This window comes from Triplophysa rosa, linkage group LG21 (genome assembly GCF_024868665.1).
Source record: "Triplophysa rosa linkage group LG21, Trosa_1v2, whole genome shotgun sequence".
NCBI classification, from domain to species: domain Eukaryota; kingdom Metazoa; phylum Chordata; class Actinopteri; order Cypriniformes; family Nemacheilidae; genus Triplophysa; species Triplophysa rosa.
The window spans coordinates 17,710,926-17,727,345 of record NC_079910.1 but is presented as its reverse complement, the minus strand read 5'-3'; the positions used below and the strand labels follow the sequence as shown (position 1 = coordinate 17,727,345).

General features: G+C 39.6%; 1 protein-coding gene across 5 annotated transcripts in view; it reads right to left on the bottom strand.

The window, feature by feature from the left end:
* LOC130571920 (ankyrin repeat and SAM domain-containing protein 1A-like) overlaps positions 1-16,420 on the bottom strand; it is a 92,974-nt gene that overhangs the window by 4,741 nt on the left and 71,813 nt on the right. For all 5 annotated transcript variants that reach the window (XM_057363237.1, XM_057363239.1, XM_057363238.1 and 2 more), the window contains 9 exons: positions 14,153-14,265; positions 4,375-4,473; positions 3,713-3,859; positions 3,347-3,454; positions 2,876-3,043; positions 2,665-2,802; positions 2,497-2,568; positions 911-997; positions 313-450 (listed from right to left, as the gene is read on the bottom strand). In XM_057363237.1, the coding sequence (XP_057219220.1) occupies positions 313-450; positions 911-997; positions 2,497-2,568; positions 2,665-2,802; positions 2,876-3,043; positions 3,347-3,454; positions 3,713-3,859; positions 4,375-4,473; positions 14,153-14,265 (1,070 nt within the window). The remainder of the gene's footprint in view (positions 1-312; positions 451-910; positions 998-2,496; positions 2,569-2,664; positions 2,803-2,875; positions 3,044-3,346; positions 3,455-3,712; positions 3,860-4,374; positions 4,474-14,152; positions 14,266-16,420) is intronic.

Here is a 16,420-nt window from a genome sequence, read left to right as displayed (position 1 = left end):
AAACGTCTAATAACAAGCTTAGTTACAGAAGGTAATGTGATAAAGAGCAAGTACTTTATATAATTGTACATTAGACACTGAGTTACAAGAACTCTTGTAAGGAACCCCATGTAAGTTGTAAGTTATGGTCCGTGTTTAGCGTGCAGATCCACAAGGTTGTCATCCATCAATTCATCTATCCATCCAACATTCTTGACTGTAAAAATATACCTCTGAAACTCCATATAAGTGCGCAGAAGAAAATTTCTCGGCTTTAAATAACTGTTACCATAACAGCGCATCTGACATCATTCGTTTGTTTGTTTGTCTCACCACGTCTACGGTGCTGAAGACGTGACAGTAATGATGACTGCTCTGCAGGTCTTTAGTGATGTAAGCGAAGGTGCAGAGGTCTTCTGGGTCCTGAGCCGCGCACGAGATGTTCCTGATCTCATGTTCTGCGATGATGTTCTGGACACACAAGACCAAGTGTTTCGTCAACAATTGTTATAACCAAACGTAGACCAGAAAAATGAACACAACTGCGTACTTAAAATCAACAATTTTGCAGAACATGTCAGTTTTACTTCAACCAATATAAAGATAAATAACCTGCAATTTTATGTTTCAAACAGAGATGGAGATATAGCGCAGCTTTAGTTGTAATGTTAAAGCATCCTCTATTATTAGATTAATATTAAATCAGTGTCTCATGAAACGCATCATGTGATTTCGGTCACATTAAGCTTCATTTTATGCACACGGACGTCTGTGTTTAAAAAATGCAGTAGCACACAGACACCCGCGACCTTTAGAAACGAGAAAACGGCAAAGAGCAGCCAAGAGTCACTAAAGAATTCCTTCAGCAAAGAAAGGCCTGTGAGCCGCAGGCCTGTTTATCCGTCTGTTAAGAGCAGGATGATGTCATCACCTTGTTGGCAGCATCAATGAATTTCACACCCTTGTATGTGATGGAGAGGACGATGGTGGGGATCTTCCTCATCTGCTCTGTCGACTTCTGAGAGAGAGAGAGAGAGAGAGAGAGAGAGAGAGAGAGAGAGACAGAGGAGAGAGAGAGAGAGAGAGAGAGAGGAGAGCGAGAGGAGAGTTAAGAGATTGAGACATGGAGGAGAAGATGATTGAATTGAGAGATGAGAGAGAAGAGAGACAGAGAGTAGAGACCAGAGAGAGGAGGGAGGAGGAGGGAGAGAGAGTAGAGAGAATTTGAGAGAGGAAGAGGAAGGGAGGGGGGAGAGGAGACGGGAGAAGAGAGAGAGAGAAGAGGGAGAGAGGCGAGAGGACGGGCCGATGAGAGAGAGAGAGAAGAGAGAGATGAGAGAGGAGGAGAGAGAGAAGAGGAGAGGAGGAGGATAATTGTAGGGGGAGAGAGGAGAGAGAGAGGGAGGGAGGTGAAGGGTTGAGAGAGAGAGAGAGAGAGAAGAGAGAGAGAGAGACAGGGACAGAGAGGGACGGGGAGAAGAGGAGAGGAGAGAGAAGAGAGAGCAGCAGAGAGAGAGAGAGAGAGAAGAGAGAGGAGATGGAGGAGAGAGAGAGAGGGAGAGAAGATGAGATAGAGTTCCCGAGGGTGATAGTGCCTGGGGCGTCGAGGGGATGGGATGGTGACGGAGGGAAATGTGCCGGTAGGACAGATGACGGAGAGAGAGAGAGAGAGAGAGAGAGAGAGAGAGAGAGAGAGAGAGAGATTTGATGGGTTAGATTTGACACCAATAACAGAAAGAGGGAAATCAGTCAAAACATGTCAGGGTCACATTTTGCATTTAGAAATTATACTTGACAAAGATAATCATGTTTTTCATATATCAATATATATATGGTTATACAGCAGCTGGAAAAAACTGGAGACAATTTCAAAATCATCTTTTTCTGATTTAAAATGTACTACTTATGGGTGGTATATATGTTTAGGTAAAATTATCTTTTTTTTTTCATTCTGTGAACTACTACAAATATGTCTCCCAAATTTCTAATCAAAATATAGTTTCTATTTGCAGGAAATGAAAACTGGAGAAACAGGTCAAAATAACAGAAAATGCTCTGTATTTTTCAGACCTCAAATACTGCATAGAAAATACAGCATTCACTTTTAAGCAACGCTTAAGCAAGTCTTTGTTCACACTGTCCCGACTGACGGACCGTTCACTTCCGCTGCAGTCTATTGATCTGCTGAGCCAACTGTTCTGCTAATTATTTAACTATTTACACGCTCAGGTAAACATCTGCATATCACAACAAAAAAAACCTCTAAAGTGCAAATCTGCATCTGTCTCGCACAAACAGGCGGCCAGCGAGGCAGCCCATTTTCCACTTCCTGCACAGACCTTGTTAGAAGGGGTTTAAATGATAAAAGTGTCCTTTGTGTGCCCACGTCCTGCTGCAGAAGACTCACACTGGTGGCATTTTACTCTCACAGCGATGCAAAATATAATCATATCCTCCCGGTGTCCTGGTGTGACTGCTCACAGCAGACCTTCAGATAAAGAGTCCGTGAACACCTACCCTCATTTTAGCACAGGCGTCCTGCGTTGACTCGGTTCCTCGAAGTTCTTTAATGAGCATTGAGCCGAGATACTGCAGAACAAGTCAAATTTGAGATTAGGTTACAGTTCACAAACGCAAGTTTAAGAGACTTCAATGTATAAAGATCTACAAGAGAAATGTTATTACATTGGCCTCATATCCACACGATTCAAAGATGAGCTTTTCAGGTTGATGGTGCCAGTTTTGGACCGGCGTGTAAGGTGCCGCCAAACTTGGGGGTCGTAAGGTCAAGCGAGGTTCCCGTTGACGTTCCTCATACCTCTCCTTAAGAAAAAACGTTTCAGTACAGCTTGGGTACATTCCAAAAAATCGACCAGAATCGTGGATGTGAACTCACCTGTGGTTGTGATCTGTCATTGGGCCTTTGTCGGGAGGTCAGGTCGCAGTCAGATTCGGGTCCTTTCCTCCTCCCAGAATCTATTGTGGGCAGCAGAGGATCCATTGAGCATGTGTAGGAGTCCGAGTGACTCAGAGGAGATGAACTCTGTGACACGAGGTCCTGACACTGAAAAATAACAACAAGGTGCCACATGAAGCGATCAGAAACCAGAATTCATAAATGAAGAAAACCTATCGGGGATTGGAAACACAGTCCATTCAAGAAACTGTAGTGTTGTCTCTTCAAGCATGCAGATATAAGGGGCAGATATGTACATGTCATGTGTATTTTATATACTGTATGTCCATCACAATGTGTGTCGTACGGCGAGGAATGCCCAGGTGCCCAGCGTCAGAGATCCCAAGATGAATAAAAAGACACCACCATCGAGTGTTCTAATCAAAACTCTATTTAGTAAACTCTACTAACTCTGATCTGAGAGAGGCGGGGCGGTTTGACCGGAGGTTCCTCATAGGGCCGTTCGGCTAATGATGCAATAATCCGTTTCCTGTGACCCAACAGCGTGATCTTCAGCACCTACATGAACAGAAACGCCGAAAAACAAGGGAAATGATTCATTAGACAGCAGCGCAAGTATTCTGTCCAATAACTTTGGCATTAATAATTCAGTACTTCAAGAAATTCAATCCTTTCCTCAAACCAAACACGTACACAATTGTTTCTCTTCATTTCAAGCTACATACCGGTTTGGAAACTACAGTTTCATACCCTCTCTGCAAAAAAATGTAACACTGTTGAAAAATACTGCACGTGTTAAAGAAATGTTGGTCTTACATTAACAATCTCTAATTCCCAAAGGTTCTTCACACACTCAAGTGTGCGATAGCCTCTGGACAGGAAGTTGTGCAGATATTCCTGAAGACCCAGAACATCCAACCAGGCGGCGAGAGATGTGCTTCCATCACAACCCAATGCTCTCACCTGAATAAAACATAAAAACAAAGCGAATCAGACAGCATGCTAATGTTCAGCTGACAAACCCTGAATAAAAGTTTATAAATGATTATAAAAAGCAAAACAGAATAAAACACTACTGTTGAAAAGTGTACTGCAGCTTCATTTACTCTATTTCAGAATGTTAGCATGCATTATTGACAATATATAATAACACAAATGTAAATTTGGAAATGAGTTTACATTTTAGCATCTTTAGGGCAGTCGACCTTCGACTTGTACAAATTTTGCTCTGAGGTGGTCTTACTTTTTTCCTCATTATTTGGTCCAAGTCACCCAAAAAAACTATTTATTGCTATTCATTTAATTTATTCAAAACATTTAATGAAATGAAACGCTGTTTTCGTTTGTAATTAAGAAATGAACATGCTGGCACAATCATATTTTTTGTCTATAAAGCATTAAGCAACCCTCAGATCAAAAGAACTACTTTCAAACAGTAGTGTAGATGTACAATCTTTGCCTGTGATGAGATCACCAACCTTTGGTAAAGAGCGAGCAGAATTCAGGATCTTTCTCCGGTGTACAGGATCCGTGATGCCAATTTCCTTCAGATCCTGTTCTTCCATGACATCACTCCCCTACACAAACACACACAAGCAGTCTACATAAGTACTTTTCCACCATATGAAGAAATGCCAAGACACTACATTATTGAATATAACGTGGAAGTCAATATATTATTTGATTTCAGCATTTCAGTCTAAAGTTGAATCTGTTTTCCAATGCATTTGTATCCCTTGGTTCTCACTGAGCGTGTTTTGGTGTCTGTAGCAGTTTAGAGGTCAGCGGTCACGCCTGAAGGCTTTTTTATGAGTTCTGCTTAATAATCAATTATACTAAATTGTACCAAGACAGCCCTGATAAATACACAACACCGGGTCCATGTGTCTTTATGTGGCTCAGTGTACAAGCACAATGGAGAAAACCCCGAATCAATTTCATTCTCTAAACGTTCTCTGCTTTCAACGGCACACACACATGGTTTCTATTTTATGGGCATACGGTTGTAAAGAGGCATCTCAGCACCGTCTGCGTGTGTGTGTGTTACACAATTCTTTGATCGATGTCATATAACACTAAACACAATAAATGTAACCGAAGAAGCAACTGAGCGATCGATGCAACTGACAGTGGAGAAAGTGCAGATCCCGTAGTGATGTCACACACGCACACACACACGATTTTCCCATCAGTACAGCTGTGTTTGTGTCTAGCCATTACTCGATCCACAATGTGTATTCTGAAAGAAAACATTCGCACCTCTGGAGCACCAGCTGTCATTATGTGCCCATCAAGAGTCAATTTCATTTCAAACAAAGAAAACAAACAAACGAAAAGGAATACCTAAACTAAACACAAAACAAAATCACTCACATTTCTCTCATTTACATTTTTGTGATTGTTTGGGTGGCTGTAACGTATAAACGCATAACTAGCTCACAAAAAAAACATTGAACTATCTGCATATGCAAGTCTATTGGCAGCTGGTGACGTCACCGCTTGCTCTCAAATGACAAATATGTGATTTGTCATCGCACGTGGCACATGGTTTAAAGGGGTCACGACATTATATATCTAAATTTCCTTGATCTTTTGACCTAGAAGAGGTCTTGGTATCATTAATACATCCTGTAAATTTCATATCTTAAAACGTCCTCCTCACCAATAACAAAAGCATTTTTGAAATCGTTCTCCGGCAAAACTCGGCCGTATAACTGGACCTTAAAATAAAGTGTGACCGCATTTTTTTCTTGTTTATAAAAACTATGACATTTTACTTTTTTTTAATCTCACATTATTTTACAGCCAATGGCAGTGTTAATCTATTAAGGCATACAAGTCTTCGTAGACAGGGATCCCTTTAAAAGGGAAAACTTTAACTAAAAGAATTTAGTCATTAACTTAATTTTGTCATTTTGTTTTTCGCCTTAAACTTTAGTTATGTTAAATCTACACCTCAAAATAAAAAAATAAAGTCATGACCCTTGTAACCAAGAGTAGTTTGTACCACAATAGAACTGTAGTTTGGTTCTCTTGGTCTAAACAAAAAAATAATATTTATATATTTAGTCTTGGTTTACTTAGCGTTCACACCGTCAGCCGAGAAATTACGAAGCACACAGAAAATGTTTTAAGGAGTCAAAATATTGCAAAATCTTGCCAAATCTCATTTATTTAGGGTCATATTTTGTTATATTATCTCATGATTTTGGTTCGTTTAGATGTCTTTGAATCACAGTGGGTTCTTTTCTCACTTTTTAGGGATCTAGGTCTGCTTGTTGGCGCTTTTTCATATGAAGTGCAACAACAGAGCAATTGCACCAGAGTTCGATTTAATCGATCCCAAACACACCCTAAACATATTGATTGGTTGTATTTTTTCAGTGTGAAAACACATACTATGACAAATCACAGAATTTCAGCAAGTAGTAAGAAAATGGTGGCATGGATGATCAAAACAAAAGATAGCCCACGAAGCTGCAGATATGCCGTCAACCGAACACGAGAGGTAATGCTCTGATGGATATATCGACAAATAAAAATCTAAGACACGTCGCTGCTTTTTCATTCAGGCCTTCATCACTCACTCACACACACACACACACACAAAGCATGAGGAATCTAAAGCACTTTCAGTCCGATCCATTCATTCGTATGATAAAGCGAGAGCGGGTTGGGCAGATGGGGAATAGGCTTAAGTTATACTGCCCAAATCATTTAGAGTGAAGAAACGCCTGCCGGCTGAATGCAGAGAGGATGTGCTGGATCGATCTCTCTCTCTAGCCTCCATTTTACCTCTATAACCATCTCATCTTTTCTCATTAAAGCCTTTCAGTGCGGTCGGAAATCACACACACACGGTTTATACTTTAACAGACAGGATTATGTGACATAATGAAAGAAATAAACACCTGATACAGTAGCTGAAACTTTTGCCTCTATATAGCCATCTCTGTTTGAAACATAATGGCATAATGAACGCTTGGGTGTTTCATGTGCGTTCACATTCCTAACCATAAACAGCTTTCATTCACCCTCATGTCGATCAAAACGTGTGTGATTCTTTCTTTTGTGGAACACAAGAGAGAATCTTTTGAGAAAGGTCTCAGTGGTTTTGTTCATACAATGGAAGTTGTTGGCTTATCCAATTTTTTTGTATATCTTCTCTTGTGTTCTGCCGAAGAAAGAAAGTCATACAGGTTTGGAATAACACTAAGGTGAGTAAATGATACAAATTTTTTGAAAATGAATTATTCCTTTAAGTCTGAGCAGTAGTAATACGGATGTATTTCTTTAGCAAACACTACTGTCAAAAGCTTAAATGACTACGAGCTCAGGAGACACTGGGGCAGAGCCAAACTTCGCAAGTAAAGAACACTTCCTAGAGTTAGCCAATTTCATTTGGGAATAAAACATTGATTCCAGTTGAGGAGAGATTCCTCAAGACAGTACAGGATCAATTCAGCCACTAATAAACACATTTCACAAAATAACAACTCCATTCCACAAGCAATGTAAGACCCATCAAAGAATTATCTTAAGCCAAAACTGGCTATCGGTGGTTTGGAACAGTGGAAAACTCAGTGGAAATCTCACTAATGCAACTAATGGAACTTTGATTTACTTCTGCAAAATGATGCAGTTTACTGAAAAAGGAACTCTTAGGGTGTGTTTACAGTTATTTTAATCCGGAATCAAAATAAAATAATGCATTCAGCTTTACGACATATATTTTGTCACAGAACATTTATTCAAAATGATGCTGTGTGCCGGGCCAAACCAAAGATAATCAATATTAACAAGATGCTGTAGTTCTATTACTATAAATAGGGAAACGTGCAACGCTTAGCACAGCTGCTTGAGCAATGGAGAATCAATCGCTAATCGCTAGTCAATCAGCAATCGCTACACACTGATGATTCTCTGAAGAACAGGTTCAGTACAGCGTGTTGTATTTATTTATTTATTATGGCGTGCCAGATTTGGCCAATACTGAATAAATGTGGTGGTAGTCATATTGAAGTCAACATAAAACTGTCTTCCCTAGTCATGTTACTTTCATAATGTTAAGAACTGACTTCATGTTGACATGAATGTGATTAGGGGTGTGTTGTATAGAGTACAGCATGTTGACTTGAGTGTGTGTCTGGACTTTTGTTCTCATAAACGTCTGTATTGTGAATAACTGAATATTCACAATACGCTTTGCTGGCAATATAAATTGAAGCAACTTTGCAAATTTCCCATAATGCATAATTACATGAAATACAGTCTAAAACTCAGATGAAACCTTCCATTATATTTCAGTACGAGTAAAAATAGCGACACAAAAATTTGAAAGGGCTTCTTACTGCAATACCCCAAAACATCTCATCTGTGCTCAAAGGGGATCGTCGTCTTTTGGACAAATTAAAAAGTAATGCAAGAGACAAAGTGGAAGGGATTGATAAAGACAGAATGGGGAGATGAAATGAAAGGAGATGTGGGGCAGGAATGCCTTTCTGGAAAGAAACTGTCAGGTTGCTGAATAAAAATTGCCCCTTCTCAAAGCAAATATATTCAGAATTACTGAAAACCACTGTGTTTTGGTAAACACACAATGTTTATTATTGGAACTATAACGGTCAGGAGCTCTTTAATATGCATGAAACAAAACTGGTTGAAGACGAGATGTGAACTGCAAAATTTTTTATCTTTCCACTTAGATTGACCATCACTACAAAATGAGAATGTGATGTAGAGTAGAGTAACACTTCCCCACTTCAGATCACTGGGCAAATTCAAAAGAACGGCTTATGGAAATACAGATTTTACACTAAACATCAACGGCGTTCATAACCCATTTAACTTCTGTCATGTCTCAAATTTTAGCAAAAAAATTATTGGACTATAGACCCCTTTTGGGCCGACGTCACGATTACGTCACAGCATTAGCTGGAGGCAAAACAAGGGGAAAACTGGAGGCGGCTCATTAGGAGTCATTAAAAAGAAGACACTTTGGGCTACGTTCAACATGTTTTAAAATTGTTATAAGTTCAAAAAGAAAAAAGTTAGAGAGGCTGAAGTACATTGAAATAAAAATATTTGTTGCATTACACATTTACACACCTAATCACAACACAGTGAACAAGTTAAGTTATTTTTCACATATTAGCGCATATATAAGCTAACTTTGTTAGCAGTTAGCCAACGACCGGAGACTAAACATTAAGGAAACTGTTTTCCGTTGCTGTTTCTACAGTTTTCATAAGTACATTAGTAGAATTGGGGAGAGAAAACAGTGAGAAGGTTCATGTTATGTGTCAGGTGTGTTAAATAGTTGCATTTGCTACCGTTTGCCACTGTGAGTACACATGAAGAGTTTGGTTCCAAAATGAGATAACTCAAAAATCATGTTTTTTTATTGTGCATTCCAATTAATATCAATCAAACTGCAATTGGTTTGCTTTGATTTACGCCATAATAACTCAAAAAATAAAGCTAACTAACACAATAAAACACAATAAAAACATGGTAACATAATAAAAAATTTGATTTTTGAGTTATCTAATTTTGGAACAAAACACTTCATATAAGCATCTAAACATGTATACTCCCTCAGTTTCTCTTTACTATACACGCTTGGTTTCTTTATCTGTGGCCTGTATCACGAAGCCAGTTTTTACCCAGGTAAATTGGCGATTAGTTGAGCACACTCCGAGTTTTCGGGCTCAAGAAGGTGGATTGGTTTTGAGCAAGTTTCGTCGCCATGGTAATTTAGGCTACATGGCTAACCTGCTCTGGAGCAGGTCTTATTCTGGGTTAGAGATCGCAAACCAAAACTGGATCAATCAGCTGTGAGAAAGTGACATATATCTGACGCAGTGAAGCCACCCCCTCGTATCTCTCGCTCCAAATAAAAAAAATTAAAGTGATAAGATGTTAGAGGGAAAATCTTTTGCGGCTAAGTGTTTATTTGTATTGTATATTTACATTTATTGATTATAATTCAAAACACATTCATAAAATAATTATATGAGTTGATAATTAATATTAATGAATTAAAATTAAACACAGCATTTAAATTAATATAACTATATTCGTATGAAAACAAACTTCAATATATAAAGCATTTTAAAGTAATGAAGCAGACATATTATCTTTTGATCTTATTGTAAACCTATATAAATCATTTAAATTCAGTTGATTCTGCATTGATATAGTCAGTAGCTGCCTTCTCAAACTTTCACTGCAGCCATGTTTATTCCTGCCATGTAAAAGTCTTTCAATTCATGACATTTTTTCACAATGATCTCTTAATCTTCAACAGAATGAATTGCACTTGATGAGAAGTAAATCAAACTGATGATGCTTTCCATGTTCCATGTGATTGGCTGTTTGCCGCACGTGTCACACTTTCAGGTGCACACACCTCACAAATTCTGGATCAAAGCGGAGATGACAGAGAAAGTTTATACCAAGCGTTGTGCTACAGCTGAACCTGATCTAAACCAGGTTGGGTTTGTCTGGTTTTGTCAACTCAAAACTTACTCTGCAACTCAGTGTTTGTTAACCTCGCTTTGTGATACAGGCCACTGGGGTATGTGTGGATGTCAGACCACTTAACTGGTATGGAAGGTAATCCTGACAGTTCCTCCATCTATTGAGTGAGTGTGTACAGGTCGGCCAATCTGGTTCCTTCCGTTAAAGTTCACATATTCAACAACAGTCCCAGGCAGTTACTGACCTTACACATTCAAAGTAAATCATATTTTCTCCAGTCAAAAAAACAAGCTTTCAAACCATGCTTGCTAGCGTTAGTAAAGCGGCCAGGGGAATCTTTCTGCTTCCACCTAAGCTCCGCCCACAAAAACGCATCACAATGTTTACTAACAAAAAAGGGGCCTATACCAAAATGCAAATACTGCCCCTTAACAAAAAAGTTCAGTTTTGCATAAAGTATATTTTTGTCCAAAAAGAAAAGCGACACGAAATGAAATAAAAATGAATTGTTATATTCTTACAAAATACATACGTTGATACGAAATTGAGGTTTTTCCTTTATAAGCTCAATGTGTATGACAGAAACAGACCAGCATACAGGCACCTGGCAAATTTAAGCTCAACCCATTTCTTACTACACTCCACTATCACAATCAGGTTTTTACGTAAGAGAGTACAGCTGTATGGGCAAGCAAAGATTTATTAATCCATACAGTACATAAATCAGCACAGGTCCTCAAATGCATTCATGCAATCAGCAGTCAGCAAAGAGACTGGTCTCCAGTATCTGTACAAGTGTAATTGACTATATGCATGGTTACTTCCTGGTTTTCGATAAGCCAGCTCAGGTATTTCCGGTTAACTGATGTCGTTTTGCCCTCAAAAATTGTAAAAAGTGATTGCTGAATTGAATTTGCTGAAGAAAAACACAGAGACGCAGCAGTGTTCAACTGTTCTCCTCTTATGCCGCTTAAATGTAACTGGTATATATTTATCTGACTAGATTATAAACTAAGTATTAAGCTATTTGTGCTGTTAAAGCTACCTCCGAAAATTGAAGATACCCCCACACCAATGAGTGATGGTTCATCTGAAGTTTTCCAGCTGGCTTATATTATTGCAGAAGTTCTTAAAGGGAGACTTCACCCAAAAATGAAAATTCTGTCATCATTTACTCACCTTCAAATTGTTCCCAATCTATTTAAATTTCTTTGTTCTGATAAACACAGAGAAAGATATTTGGAAGAATGCTTACAACCAGACAGATTTTGCCCCCCATTGACTCCTATAGTAGGGAAAAATACAATGGTAGTCAAAAGTGCCCCAGAACTGTTTGCTGTCCTACATTCTTCAAAACGTTCAACAGAACACAAAATAAAATAAAAGTAATATTTCCTAGTATGGGAGTCAATGGGGGGGGGGGGGCAAGATCTGTTTGATTACAAGGATTCTTTCAAATATCTTTCTCTGTGTTCATCAGTACAAAGACATTCAAACAAGTTTGGAACAACTCAAAGGTGAGTAAATAATGACAGAATTTTCATTTTTGAGTGAACTATCCCTTTAAAGGCGCAGTTCTTGATTAACAGCGTCCACTTGCGTTGTATTATAGATTTGCCATGAATCGCTCAGTCCAAACACGACGGTGGCCACCACAGTACAAAAAGATGTGGTTCTCATGTTGACGCAGGGAAGAGATTTTGCGGGCATTAGAAGGACTGTAGAAAGAGCTATGACTTATGTATTACATAAAATAAAAGATTTGTGGATTTTAAGTATAAAAAGAAGGATTAAAGTCAGGCAGGAGCTAGGACCTGTGTTAATATTATAAAGACTTTACAGCAGAGACGCGTTATGACCCGCGGTACTGAGGCTTTTAGCAGAGATACTCACAGATATCTATGGAGATACTTTCCAGCAGAGACGTTGGAGAGAAAGATCGTCTAAAAATCACCCCCGAGGAGGATGCTTTGATTCGGATCAGTATGTGAGTAACATACTAACATACCAAGATATGTTGTTGTGTAATGTTAGCTGTGTGACAGAGCAGTTTTGAGCGTCATTGTTTATCTGGAACCGCTTTAATATTGTACTCGTCCAGATACTTGAGAGAGAGAGCGAGAGCGCGCTGGAGCTGAATCTGGAGAGCAAGCGAGAGCGCGTTTTACTCTTTTACTCAATGATGAATAAACTTACAGTTAATCCGAGGGTCACATGCGTTCCGCACCGGAGAGCACGATCCGTACGGGTCATCCCGCGATCCATTTCACCACGATACCGCAGTGGAGAGGAAGAGGAAACGTGCGTTGTAGAGTTGTTTGTCCGTTCAGGGCTGCTGTACAACATGGCGGCGAATTCAATGTATATAGGGCCGCTCTGTATGTCGATATAAACAGCTTATTCTAAGGTATTACAAACATAATGGTTCATTACGTAAGGTCTTTACACCTCTGAAGAAATAGTTTTGTATATTATATTGTATTTCTGTCAATAGATCCTCCTAAAAATGCCATATTGTTCCTTTAAGAACAATCTGCGCATATTGTCAATTGCGAAGTTCACCTCTAACTTGCAGATTCAAATAATACAGTATTGTGTAAGCGTATCTTGTCACATGACTAATTTGAAGTATATCTTCATAGTATCTAAGCTAACTGAAACAAATGAATATTGGGGGTTTAGGTATGAAAATCAATTACTTTGCTTTTAAGACATATATAGTAATGGAAATTGTAGACAGATAACTTATTTAGGATGTTGTTATAACACCCACACATTGTTTTTTCACAGAAAAATAACACTGCTAAATAAATGTGAATGTGGGATAGTTCAAAACTAATCTTAAGCGCAAAATGTACAATAATATAAGTCATTTTAATTTATTATTTTGAACATTTAATATTTTTATTATTTTATTTATTACATATCTGAACATCAGTAATCATGACGATGATGTAAATGATGGTGCCCTTGTCTTCCATTTGTCAATTGAAATAAAAACACGTATCGTGATGAGTGCCAGCCCAATGCGTCAAGACAGCTCATGCCTACACATCAACACGCACAGCCATCAGTGACCAGCGTGGCTATAAAACCTTCATTACTCCTGCAATGAGATGGTCTCTATCTGTAATTTACAGCACACACGTCGCCTCCTTCGGCCAGCTGAGGCCTTGGACCACAACACCATCAATCCTCATTACCTCACATGCTAAAAACAACACAGCATCTCAGTTCTTTGATAAACCCTGTGGACTTCTCAATCTGGCTACAGGTAAGACAATCTAACACTGAGTCATGGTGGTCTGAGTTTGCGGGAGCTGTTTCTACGTATCAATTTGCAACAACATACAAAACAACCAAAAATAGAAGACTCTTTTTAAGGGCGACATTTGTGGTTGAGTAGCCAAACCCAACCACCAAAATCCATATATTGGTTAAAATAGTGTTAATCTTGTATGGTCAAGCAGTACGGTCAATTTTTTGATTTTCACACAGTTAGGAGAGAAATGTTGGCTGATGTTACAGAAGCTTGCTTTTTCTCAGTGCGTGGGATGATGTGTTGCTTCAGCAGTTTTGAGCAAAAGTATGTCAAAAGTACAAATATTATGACACAACAAAAACTATGGTTGAACATTTATAATCAATTACAGATTCTCTTTTTGTATCCAAAGATGTTAGCCAGTCATTAACATACAAACGTTTTAAAAGTATATTAGCAATAACAATGACAAAGTTTGGATTAGTAGCAAGGATAAAAATCTGGGAACTCACCATGAACCGCAGGTCATCAAAGCCGTTGAGTAGCAGCTTGCTCTCATACTGCGGAAGGCCTATATGCTCCAGCCAATCACCAACAGGCTGATCGACTAGCCGCCCAGCTCCACCTGTAGACAGAGGAAGGCGCTTGAGCAGGGAGAAACCGTTGAGACGGTAGCATCGGCACTCGGAAGAAGAGACGTGGCACTGCCACATCATCCTCGGCCAACAGTGCCGAGAGCACAAACACCAGGAGGGCAGAGGCGACAGTGTCCCGGCCGAGAGGTGTGGCCGCTCCCACAACAGGGGGGCAACCACGCTTGCTACCAATGAACGAAACTTTATGTTCCTTGTTGGGATGAAGATGACGGGCACAGTGGTGGTATTACTCACAGTTTTAGGCAAAGCATGACTTCCTGAGTGAATCAACTGACATCTAGAAGTTTATGATAAGTTTGATGTTGCTTTTTAGATGTTGCTGTAAAGAACAGTGCTGATTGCTGAGAAAAATTGGTAAATGTCAATGTTTCCCATTTGAATCCAGAAAACTAATTCAAAAGTTCTGCAATGCAAAGTGAAAGTTGCATCTAGTGATTAAGACGCTTGTCCACAGAAACCTCATCACAATAATCCACAAGGAGACTTCAAGTGAAAATACCTGTAAAGAAATAATCCCATTCCTTATAACCTAGAAGAGGTTAGTTCCAGAAGGCGTGAGCGTGTAGATCCATCTTCGTATGCTTTAATTCTACTTGACCAACGGCCATTTCAAAAGGCCATTGTGAAACACTTGGATGAAAGTTGAAGTCCACATTGAGGTAGGTGCAAAATTAACCTGAGCTGATATCTACCTCAACCAGGCCTTTGTTGTCAGTGCAACTCTACCAATGACAGAAATGCATCCACACACTAAATGTACTCTAAATGTACTTGTAATTAAGTACAAGTACTCACTACAATGTGCAACAAATCTACTGATCTCCCAAGAGCAAGTAAATTGCTGTGGTGCTCTCTCATGAGCCTTTAAACTCCTAACAGTAATGTGCGTACTGTGCCCTTCATCTCAACATCATGCAAATTAACTTCCAATCCAATCTCTTTGAGAACTTAAAAGCCGGGAAGGATTGCAAGACTTGCATTGTACAAAATCACGCAATGGCTTTTGGGATCAAGCGTACACAGCTGTTTGATAAAAACATTACTTCGGGGAAAAAGCCAAACTACTGAACTGCTATTTGGCAGGCAAAGAGAATATAAGTAAGCTTTACTAAAACTCTTGATATATCAACTTAATTCGACACCAACCATGTCCTTCTTAAATTGAATTTAAACACATCAGCTAAGCTTATTACAGCACCAGGCTTTCTAATAAAAGCACAATTTAAAGCAAAGCAAACGTGAACCCATCACTCCCGGGGACTTGTCTCTGCCCGAGTCATTCCACTTAATCAGTGACGCTCAATCACAGAGTAGTAGAGTTAGTTGTCCGGCAAAAAAGTCTCCCAGAACGATCCGGTAGAACTCCAAACAGTGAACGCAAGCACACTTCGTGCACATCAGTTTATCTTCAGAGAACGTTGCAGACGTCGAGTTTCTCTAGACATCACGGCCACCGGTACTTGCTGTTTTAGTAATGCAAGGTCAGAGGGGTGTCAGCCGACCCTCCACCCTGCTTCACAGAACGCCGGGGAAACTTGAAACACTTTGAACGATTGATGGTCTGGATGTTCCAGGAAGCGAAGCAGTAATCCTGTGATCACTAAAGGTGCGGTCTTCTTGTTCAACCGGACGGTGTCAATTCTGCTCTGCAGCGCTCTCGCGCCGTCTCCTCCTTTCTCTCGCTCTCTTTGCCTTCCCCCTCCCTCCCGCTCCTCCTCCCTCTCCATCTCCTGCCCTCCCTCTCTCGCTCGCTCATCCACTAAAATAAACAGCAGGCCAGCTGTCCATTGTTTAAGGACTCATCCAACCATTGTTCTGTTCATTGACCCAACCACAATCACTGCTATTTATTCTTTCTATTGTTTACGCCAACATTATAGTCATTGCTCTAAAGCACTAGAGAAAGGAGTTGCAAAGCTATCTGTTGATCATCAAGACAGTCGAGAACAAACACAGAGGCATATGCTTCTAGGCTTGAGGGTGCAGATCTGGGTTTATTGGTGATCTGCAGGGCAGTGCTTCTGATTCCCCTGACACACAAACATGTTAATATTTTAGCACCTTTTGCCATACAGACAGAAAACAAGCAAAATCTGCCAGCAATTCGGTTGCAGGAGTTTGTTG